The sequence below is a fragment of the Eulemur rufifrons genome, chromosome 27 (assembly GCF_041146395.1).
Source record: "Eulemur rufifrons isolate Redbay chromosome 27, OSU_ERuf_1, whole genome shotgun sequence".
Taxonomy (NCBI): domain Eukaryota; kingdom Metazoa; phylum Chordata; class Mammalia; order Primates; family Lemuridae; genus Eulemur; species Eulemur rufifrons.
This window is the reverse complement of record NC_091009.1, coordinates 33,956,096-33,966,603: the sequence shown is the minus strand read 5'-3', so window position 1 is coordinate 33,966,603 and position 10,508 is coordinate 33,956,096. Positions and strand designations below refer to the sequence as shown.

Here is a 10,508-nt window from a genome sequence, read left to right as displayed (position 1 = left end):
ATAACGGTGACGGGTCGGAACTCTGTGTACCATCCTTGTTTTTTTCCTGTGAATCAATTACTACAAAGTCAATTATTTTTAAAAAGTAAATTTGAGATGATATGAAACATTTTGATAGAGTATTATTAGTCAAGGAGAAAAAAAGATATTTATCAGGACAGTTGACGTTGCATTTGGCTTCCGTAGGGAGGACCCCGGCAGCAAAGGCAGACGGAACGGGAAACTGTCTACAGTGTCTCGCTTGTAAACACAAGTCGTTAACTTCACATTAGGGTTCAGCACTTCCTGTATTTCACTGAATACAAGGTAAGTGTAGACCTTTACATTTTCTGGGAAACATGGCTATCATGCCCTTATATAAGCAAGTTAAGTATTTCTATAAAAGAGCTTTTTAATCTTGAAAAAAAAGGAATTTTGACCTTGATTTGATGAATAGAAAATGTCATTATTGCTCTGAACACCAATAACTTATCCTTCAAACTTTACACATAATTTCATAAATTATATAAGTATGCTTAATACAGCTTTAAGGCAATTAGTGGGTTAACAGTTTCATCAGTTTCAGGCTAGTTTTGATACTTCGCTCAGGTCATGCTCAACCAGATTAGTACAGTAGCGACTGGTCGTGTGCACGGGTGACGTCTGCAGACTTAGTAACTACGATGAGTGGCAGGAAGCACCGAATGCTGGGAGATCACAGGTTCAGTACATACATATACATAATACTAGTACCTGATTTAAGAGCACAGTAGCATAATTTGCTTTATGTTTAAAAATCAATGGATAACACATATCCATGAAATGAACAAGTGGGGGAACTATATGTTCCCCATGGAAAAACATTAAATAGTATTAAGAGTTGTCATTCCTCCAAGTAATTCTGTTTATTATTCAGATTACAGGGAATCCTGGAGTGTCTCCAGACTGGCGTTGTCCTCGGAGATGCTCAGGCCCTGCTGGAAGTCGGACGTCATCCGACAGAGCGACACGACCTCGTGGAGCAGCCCGCCAGCGCCTGGCCTCTCCGGGGCTTCTTTCCCTTCTTTTTCCCAAGGAACGAAAGTAGACGGATGCCGCCCGGGGCTGGGGACGAGCAGCTCCTCTGAAATCTGGCTTAGTGTTTCCTCCTTTTCTGTTTTTCCTTCCTCAGTTTGGGAAACCTCGGGGGCAGCGAGCGGGAGCTCCGTCCCCGCAGGGCCAGGGCCACCCCTGCTGTCCGCACTGAGGTGCTTCTCGCTGTTTTCCTCCTTCAGGATGAAGAGAGAGTCCCTCAACCCACCGGAGCAGACGCGCTTCCGGGGCGACGGAGGGAGGTGCTTGCCGTGCAGGGCGCTGTCGTCCTGCCCCAGGTGCCACTCGGCCTGGTCACCAGAGCCACCAAGGAGAGCCAGGTTGTTCTCACTGGGAGCGTTGGATTTATTCTAAAAGAAGAAACAACAAATGCAGAAAACTTCTAGTAAGCATTAATTTAGCAATTTTTGTTTTCCACTTTGAAGTCAACATTAGTATCTTCCAAGGCTGGGAGCTTGAAGTCCCCCCAGAGGGAATCGGGCACCGGTAGTTTATCAGAGACCTCCCCGAGCTCTGTTACTGGGGACGGCCTTGGGTTTTCACGCCCTTGCAGTTGTCGCCTACCAAATCCCAATGAGGTTATATTACCAAGGTCAAGGCCTACCAAATTCAAATGAGGTTGTATTACTAACGTCAAGTTCTGGAGTTTCTGCCAATCAGACCAGCGTTGCCGTTACTCTCACTTCTGCATTTCCTGTTTCTAAAGCATTTAGTTCAATTTGTTTGTTTAAAATACTCATTTATGAAGTAATACAATGGGAAAAAATGACCTGAATGAATACATATGTTAAAAATTTTTTTACACCCAGGAAGTAAAGAAAAAACAGTGGAATACTTTCACGCTCAAAAATTTACCCAGAGAAGATGACTGTAAAACTAGAGTGCAAGAACACATTTCTGCCTGACAAGAATTTCGATTAACATCAATAACCACCCAGAACTGGGTAAGTGACAGGGAAAATAGTGGGATTTTATTACTAGAAATAATTCTTTAGTGATTAAATTTTACCATATTTCAAATGTTTTGACATATTTCTACCAAATTTTAAGGGTATAAAATCAGGAAATCACAGCAAGGACAAGAATGTTTTCTTTTAATTTTATAAGTCAAAAAATCAACTAACCGTAGGTTTGTAATCAATATCATCCATTGATCTAAAAAAATCCAAGCTCTTGGCAGCCGCCAGCTTGCCCTGGTCGGAGCTGTGGGTGCTCAAAGTGTCCAGGATCTCGCCCAGCAAGTCCATCTCGCCCGAGTACGGCGTCTTCACTCTGGTTTCAACAGAGTCATCACTTTCATAAAAATAAGCAGAAGCTTCTTCGCCATCTTCCGAAGACAGCCTGAAACACACACAGTAGTAGATACACAACCACATGTGCTGCATGTTGTAATATAGTACCAATTACATTCAATTAGTGAGAGTTTTAAAATCAAAGTGATATTTCACTGGAACAAGAACAAAATTGATAATTAGTTCATTGTCAAATTCTTTACAGTGATGTACATATCACAGTTTGATTACTGGACATTTTAAGGACATCCAATAAGAACAAGCGAAAAGTTTCTTATACCTCATCAATCTGAAGTTAGACTCTGTTAAAAGCCCTACTACTAACTCTGGGGAATTTGGAACTATTACTTTAGGAATATTAGATTGAACACTTGGAAAGTTTGCTGTAGTCCAAGTTCACTTTCAATATTTTATATGGTTTCCCAGTAGAGAAGAAGGCACTTTGCTTTACACACAGAAATACTTAATGCAGGAAAAAATCCATTTTGTCATCCCCATGTATCTTAAGATTGTTAAAAAGCTAAATACGTATTATTTCCCTTATATTAAAATTAAACACTGTTTACTAAATATTTCTCTGCTGTTGTCACCACGGACTGGACTCTCATCACTGTTCCTGATATTCAGCCTTCCCTCTCTAGCCCGAGGGTAACAGCCTAACCTGCGTGGGCTTCTGATTCCCTTTAAGACTATCCCAGATAGCTCTGGAATCCGCTTTCCCAGAGCAAGATAGCTCAGGTCCATCTTGCTTCCCTGTCCCAAGACATCCCCCATGCCATCCCAAGGAAGCAAAATCTGAGTTCGAGGGGTACATTCTGTGAAATGTCCCTAGCAACCTAAACTTTTGCCAGGGCGCTACGCCACTCACTAGAACACCAAAATCTGTCACGTACTTGCTTGCTCTTTCACTGTCGTCGTCATCCTCATTATTCAGAGCACCATCAAGGCTCTTAAGAGGTCTTTTTAAGCGGGCCTAGAAAAAGGACAATACATTGGCATTAGCAGTTTAAAATAAGTCTCTCTAGTAAATTTTATTAATAAACGAACAATGAGAGTGTAGGAAAAAATGGTGGAGTGGAGGTGACCTCCTGGGTTCCTGCTCCCAGGGAGGGCAGCGAGGGTCTCGATCTGCTGCACAGGAGTGGATCGCGCCCCTGCAAGAACAGCACCGTGAATCGGGGAGAATCAGCGTGGGACACAGAAAGCAGGACAAAGACAAGGTGAGCAGGAGACGGGATCGCGAAATCTGGAGAGTGCGAGACCATCACTGGAGAGGAGAGCGCGGGATGGCTGCACCCGCCTGGCCAGCGAGAGGGGTGGGGTCAGTCCCCCAGGAGCACGTCCTGCCTCCCCACTGCCCTCCACACCCACTCAGGGACCTGCCTGAAATCAGTGCAGAGTCACCGCGGGAGACGAGCCATATATGACAAACCCACAGCCACCATCATGCTGAGTGGGGAAAAACTGAAACCATTCCCACGTAGTGGGCAACCTGGTCTGGGTCCAGTTCTATCTCCACTTCTATTCAACACAGTGCTGGAAGTCCTTGCGAGAGCAATCAGGCAAGAGAGCGGAATTAAGGGCATCCAAATAGGGACGGGAGAGATCAAACTCTCACTCTTTGCTGATGATATGATATTATATCTAGAAAACCCCAAGGATTCAAGCAAGAGACTCCTGGAATTGATCAGTGAATTCAGTGGAGTCTCAGGATACAAGATCAATACCCACAAATCAGAGGCATTCATGTATACCACTACCAGTCAAACTGAGAACCAAATCAAAGACTCAATACCAGCAAAGAAAATAAAGTACCTGGAAGTATCTTTAAGGAGGCAAAAGACCTCTTCAGGGAGAACTATGAAACACGGAGGCAAGAGACAGCAGAGCACGTCAACAGGTGGAAAACCGTAAGGCAATGGAGGATGACGTTGGGTGGGTGCACTGGTGGGTGCACTGTGGACTAGAACCCGTGTTGGTGCACAGAACATTTGAAGGGGTCCCGTCCAACGTGCAGTTACCCTTTTGATCACTAGATGGCAGACACACACTAAGCAGGCAGAAGACCAGGAATTTGAATCCATGGGGGCTCGCAGACCTGGCAGGAAAGTGGGGGAGATGAGAGCCTGGTGGGGAGCCAGGCAAGGGCTAGACCTGGACTTGCAGGTCCAAATACTGAAGAGAAACAGAGCCACTGAATCCACAAATGCCGACGGAGAACCTGCTGGAGGCGGCCACTGTACACTACTGCCTGGAAATAAGGTGGCGGCCACTGTCGCTTTCCCCCACTGCCTACTGTCTCCTCACTGCTCCACCTTCCACGCTGGGGGGGACATGCCTACGAAAGACAGTCTTTCTGTTCAAGACATTTAAAAAATACAGGGTGAAAAATGCCAAAATATTAAATGTAATACAAGTTATAGATAAAAACTTATTGCTCATTGTGTGAATATAATCAAATTTAAACTAAAACCATTAATACCAACCATAATGAAGGTGATATTAATTAAACTGTAATATTCCTAATAATGGAAAAGTAGGTCTAGTCAACAGACTAATAATATTAACAATATAGAATTGTAGGCCGGGCGCGGTGGCTCACGCCTGTAATCCTAGCACTCTGGGAGGCCGAGGTGGGCGGATCGTTTGAGCTCAGGAGTTCGAGACCAGCCTGAGCAAGAGCGAGACCCCACCTCTACTAAAAATAGAAAGAAATTATATGGACAGCTAAAAATATATATAGAAAAAATTAGCCGGGCATGGTGGTGCATGCCTGTAGTCCCAGCTACTCGGGAGGCTGAGACAGGAGGATCGCTTGAGCTCAGGAGTTTGAGGTTGCTGTGAGCTAGGCTGACGCCACGGCACTCACTCTAGCCTGGGCAACAGAGTGAGACTCTGTCTCAAAAAAAAAAAAAAAAAAAAAAAAAAAAAAAAAAAAAAAGAAATTTCCGAGTGTACAGACCCAGCACAGCTACATTAACAAAGGTGACGTGGGGGTATGCAAATTAGCAACTCTCCTGGGAGGCAGCACTATATAAAATAAGGGTTCATTTTTTGATGCAAAACACATAAGAAAACTAAACAGTTTTATATCACTAATACAAAGAATTAAAATAACATGGGGAACAAGATGTCACACGTGCTTAATCAGACACCTACTAGGGTCTAAATACACGAAATTATAAAACTTTGCTCTCATGAAAATGTAAAATGTGAAGAACAAATCTAGTGTACTTTATGTAAAAATTTATGTACTTTATGTACATAATCATGAAGTGGACATTCATATGACAAAGGATGCTCGCTAAGAATGTGAAAAGAGACTAAATTAATGAAGAAGAAGGTCATCAACACGGAATGAAGCTCACTAGAGAAGACGCTGACCCTACGCCTAGACAGTGAATGAAATAAGGTAAACAGGCCGGCAAAGATAAGAAGGCAAGGTGTTTTATATGAAAGAAAAAGATGTAAAAAATGTACACAGAAAGTCACAGAGGTAGGACCGTGTCACAAAACCATGAAACTTAATGTTTCAAGAGACCTCAAGAAGTAAGTTTTGTGTTATATACATATTAGGAAATATAACAATGTGTAGTAGATATGAATCCAGCTCAAATTATAGTAAGATCCTATTATATTCCTACAGTCATACATCTATGACATTTCTGGCAATTTCTTTCCCTTGGGCAATACTAACAGGCGGCAGAAGTAGAGCCTACAAAGAAAAGACTGGCTTTTCCTTTCCTCAACACCAACACTGATCTCTGACAAAGTTTAAAAGCAGTTCTATACACACAACTACAGGAAATTGTCCTTTCTTTATCCTAAGACACCTGGGGGAAAAAAATAAGAATAAAATAAAATAAAAAAATTGCGTACTTTTGGAATAAAGAACTATTGTTAATTTAATCAAAGCCCTTACAAATTAAGAAGGTAAAACAGGAAAAACTCTTACAAAGTTAAACAGGACAGAAAACAGTGAGGAAAAATATCAGTGCTGTGATTACTGGTGTCAAGTCCAGAGTGGTAATACTCATTAGATTTACTAGATGGAAAAACTGAGTGCCTTTGGTTTTGTTTCAAGACTTTGTAATAAATGACACAGTCATTTATGGCAATACATCTGAAGAGTAAAATTATAACATTAAAAAGATAATATGTCAACTTTAAAATATATCAAAATACATACTGAACATGTTCACATAAGAATGATTATCTTCCACTGTATCTTTTTAATATACTAGGTATTGTTCAGCAGAGCTAAACATTTTAAAAATGAAGTCCCAGCCAGTTACTGAAAGGATTTGGTCCTGAATTATTCCTTGTATAGAATAATATTCTTGAATAATGTTATGACAACATAAACATCTCCATGTCTATTCTGTGTTTCTAAAAGACTACTCTGAAAGGTGCCGAGTTTTGTTTGGTGTATCTTCTTTTAAGGAAAGTACCATAGAATGTACACTAGAGGGCACTATTGTAATCCACAACTGATAAAATTTATAATCAAATTTGACATGTTGGAAATTAATATTATTTTGATAGAGGAACAAAAGAAAATAACTTTCAATTTAGCAATATATCCATATTTTTCAAAGCGTACTCAAAAGATCAATTTTATAAATTATTGTCATTAATATAAATTAGACTAAAATACAATCTATATGAAAGAACGACATTGGGATGCAGACTGCTAAAATGTGTTTTCATTCAGGCAAAATTTTTTGTAAGTGTCTGTTAAAAGAAGTTTGCTCACTTATTTCAAAAGAGTTTTGTCATTTGAAACCTTCTAAGAGATTACCTTATCACTTTAACATTTTAGCTTGATAATAGTGTTCTAAATACTGAGCCACATAGAGGGCTAAAAATATACAATTAATATTGTTTTATCATAATTTGGCTACACTTATTTGTATTATTTTGTAAAATTTAATTTTCACAATATTTTTTCCAATTATCTTCCCCCACCAGGTCACAATTACATTTCTCATCTTTTGATTTATAATCACTTTCTTCTTGGTCAAAAGCCAGTGGCAACTTCCCGCTGCAAATGATATGACGTTTCTCGCCTGACCAATAAAGCAGACTGTTCAATGGACTGTAATTTTTACAAAGATCCTAACAAGTGAACCATTTTCTGAAATCTACTGTCACCTGAGCAAGAAATACCTTTAATTACCATTCATTTATTATCAGAGTTCAGCGAATTCCTATGAAGGAAAGTGTCACAGTGCAATACCATGAACCACATCCTAATAGACATCCCATGTTTTATAAAGCTTAGGAACTAAGTAATTTAAGAGAATTTAAGTAATCTTTTAAGTTTCACAGAAATTTAATTTCATCTGCATTTTAAAATATGAGATTTATTAACATTAAGACAAACTATCTGATTGCTCATATTTTTTCAAAATTTCTCTTATGTCCCTATTCAACCAACACAAGGCTTTGAAATGCCTTCCTGACAAGTCTCTGCATGCAGAAAAGCATATATAACTTCTGAGCATATTTTTAAAGGTGAAAGTATATTACTCATCAATTATAAAATGAACTCATAGCTGTTGTGTTAGATTGCACAAATCCATGAGAATTTGATTTATAAACCATTAAATATAAAAAGACTAAAAAGACAGCAGTTTTGTTTTTTTTAAGTGTGCCTATTACCTTGCATAAGGGATACAAATGGAAAATCACATAGATCCTATTTTATGGTGAAAACACCTTTCTTATTTGTGAATTCAAAAGATAACTATTTAAATCTCAAACTATCAGTCTGTATGTGACTACATTAAAAATGAGAATAAATGTCTCCCAGTTTAACAGTGCTTGGTCTTATTAATAGAAACTGACTATTAAACATATTTCCATAGTAAACACTATATTTGGGTAAGTCCTGACTACATTCCAAGTGTATTTATCAACAGGCACACTACACTGCTTTATATCACAGTACAAATGAAAAATAACTTTGCATTTATATTTTATCATGCTGCTTTTATAGAATTAATTTGATAGGTTGAAAATCTGAGTAGACTGCTGTTTGTCCCAGACAGGCAATAGTTAAAAGTGCTATGTGTGCCAGGGTTTTAATAGGGCTTCACAACAAAAAGCTTCAATCCTCCACTTTCGCGAGGTTTTGTTGCCGTGACTGTGCCTTGCTTAGGGCCATCCATCTGTTAATGTTGCCTCTAACACAGCAAAGCTCTCGTGCTCGCTCACTCGTGTGGCCAGTGTCTGTGTGGCTCATGCAGACACACAGATAGATACACATTATCGTTGCTAGACTAAACCAAGAATGGCTAATATTATTAAAAATGGAGCAGTATTTTAGATATATATATAAATTTTTCATATTACTTGAAGACATATCTTATGCTTAGAAAATTCTAATAAATGTTTACAAGTAAATGTTTTTAAACATAATTTCAGATGATAGACTTAATGATCTAAATATTGTTCACTAACTCTTCAGTATTATATTCTAAAATAAAACCCATGAGAGAAGGTGAGTGCAGAGTCAGGATTACAAGTGTTCTGCACCGAGACCAGTGGCAGTATTCTCACCGGACCCCGCCGGCCCTGTTTTCAATAAAACCAGCGGAGGATCCTCTCCCGGGAGTCCTGTTAGGCCGGGCTGCTGCTGGAACTGTCATCTCCACACAAAAGGGAAAAAGGCTGCTTTCTACAAATGTGACGCCTAATTGGGAGATCTTCATGGCTGTACCCTTGACATTTATGTAAGCCTCATCAACAAAATGGGAAGTAACCATACTAATTAGCAGACCAGCACACAAATTACTGTTTGCTAGAGGTGGGCTATAGATTCATAATCTTTTCCAAAATAAGCTAAATAAGGAACACAGGCTTAAAACGAGATACATTTAGATCTTGTCTTCTACAGCACCCAGATTATAACATTTTACTTTAAAATACATTCTTGGAATTCAAATTATAATAATGCTATTTTCACCTTTTGAAAACAGATGAAAATAAAGTCTTTTGCTGACAAATCTAGCTGAAAACGGGAAATGGGAAATTCTTTATATACACTGAGATATATAAAGGATATTATATCCAATATCAAATGGGATAACTGAATGGACTAGGATGGGATGACACACTCAAAGTTTTATAAACTTATAAGGGATTTCTTCCTACGATAAGCTGTATATTTCTTTTCAAATAATATACTGGGATCTATAGTCATCTTTACTTAGACTGAAGGCAGGTAATTTTAGGGGTCCCCACTACTTTAGTAACTAGAGGATTATTAGTGACTCTGGACAGTAACTACCGAGAGAGGAGAAAGTCAGGGGGTGCCATTGCTAAGAAAGACCTGGAACTCAAGGTACACGTACACTGTACATATAAATGAACAGCTACCAATTATTGAGTACCTATTATGTAGCAGCTATTTTATTAAGATACACATTATCTGTAACACCTACTGCATTCTAAAAAATGACATGTATTGTTATACCACTATACAAACGTAGAAACTAAGGCTTAGCAATGTTTTGTTTTGCCCAATGCTAACTGCTAGTACCTTTCTCAAAGTTCAGTTTTGTCTGGCTGTAAATTCCATACCCTTCTCCACAACTACTCCACATGACAATGGTTAGGTACTTAAGTTCTAGAATCAGTCTGCCTGTTTTCGAATTTCTACTATGTTATTCATGACCTGTAAGGACTTTAGCCACATTTCTTAATCTCTCTGCTCCCCTGTTTCTGAATCTGAAAAGTGGGGTAAATGGTTTCCACTCCGGACTGTGGGAGGTTTTACACGAATCGTGCAACACACACAAACACACAGGCAGCCTCACTGTCATCAAGGAACTGTGTGTCTGCCCCAGGTTTGCTGAGGCTTTTATACGATTTCAACTCTATAAGAATTGACGTTTAGAAAACAGCAGTAAGAACATGAAAATTATCTGGATTAAAAATTCCAACGATTTCTATAGTATCTTGCTTTTAGGTAATTAAATTTACCACATGGCAAATCTTTTAAGAGAATTTGGTTACTGAAAGAATCAAACAGAAGATGATACCCAGAACTTGGCTCCTTTTGAGGCATAACTAAGACCAGCTCTAACATGAGAAAGTGATGCTCCTCTTCTAGCTCCATAAGCCTTACAGTAGAAAGAG

The 10,508-nt window shown here is 39.1% G+C and overlaps 1 protein-coding gene across 2 annotated transcripts in view; it reads right to left on the bottom strand.

The window, feature by feature from the left end:
- Window positions 1-431: 431 nt before the first annotated feature.
- Window positions 432-10,508, bottom strand: part of DENND1B (DENN domain containing 1B) — a 174,200-nt gene continuing 164,123 nt past the window's right edge. For both annotated transcript variants that reach the window (XM_069459325.1, XM_069459324.1), the window contains 3 exons: window positions 3,257-3,336; window positions 2,196-2,412; window positions 432-1,421 (listed from right to left, as the gene is read on the bottom strand). In XM_069459325.1, the coding sequence (XP_069315426.1) occupies window positions 897-1,421; window positions 2,196-2,412; window positions 3,257-3,336 (822 nt within the window). In that variant the 3' untranslated portion in view covers window positions 432-896. The remainder of the gene's footprint in view (window positions 1,422-2,195; window positions 2,413-3,256; window positions 3,337-10,508) is intronic.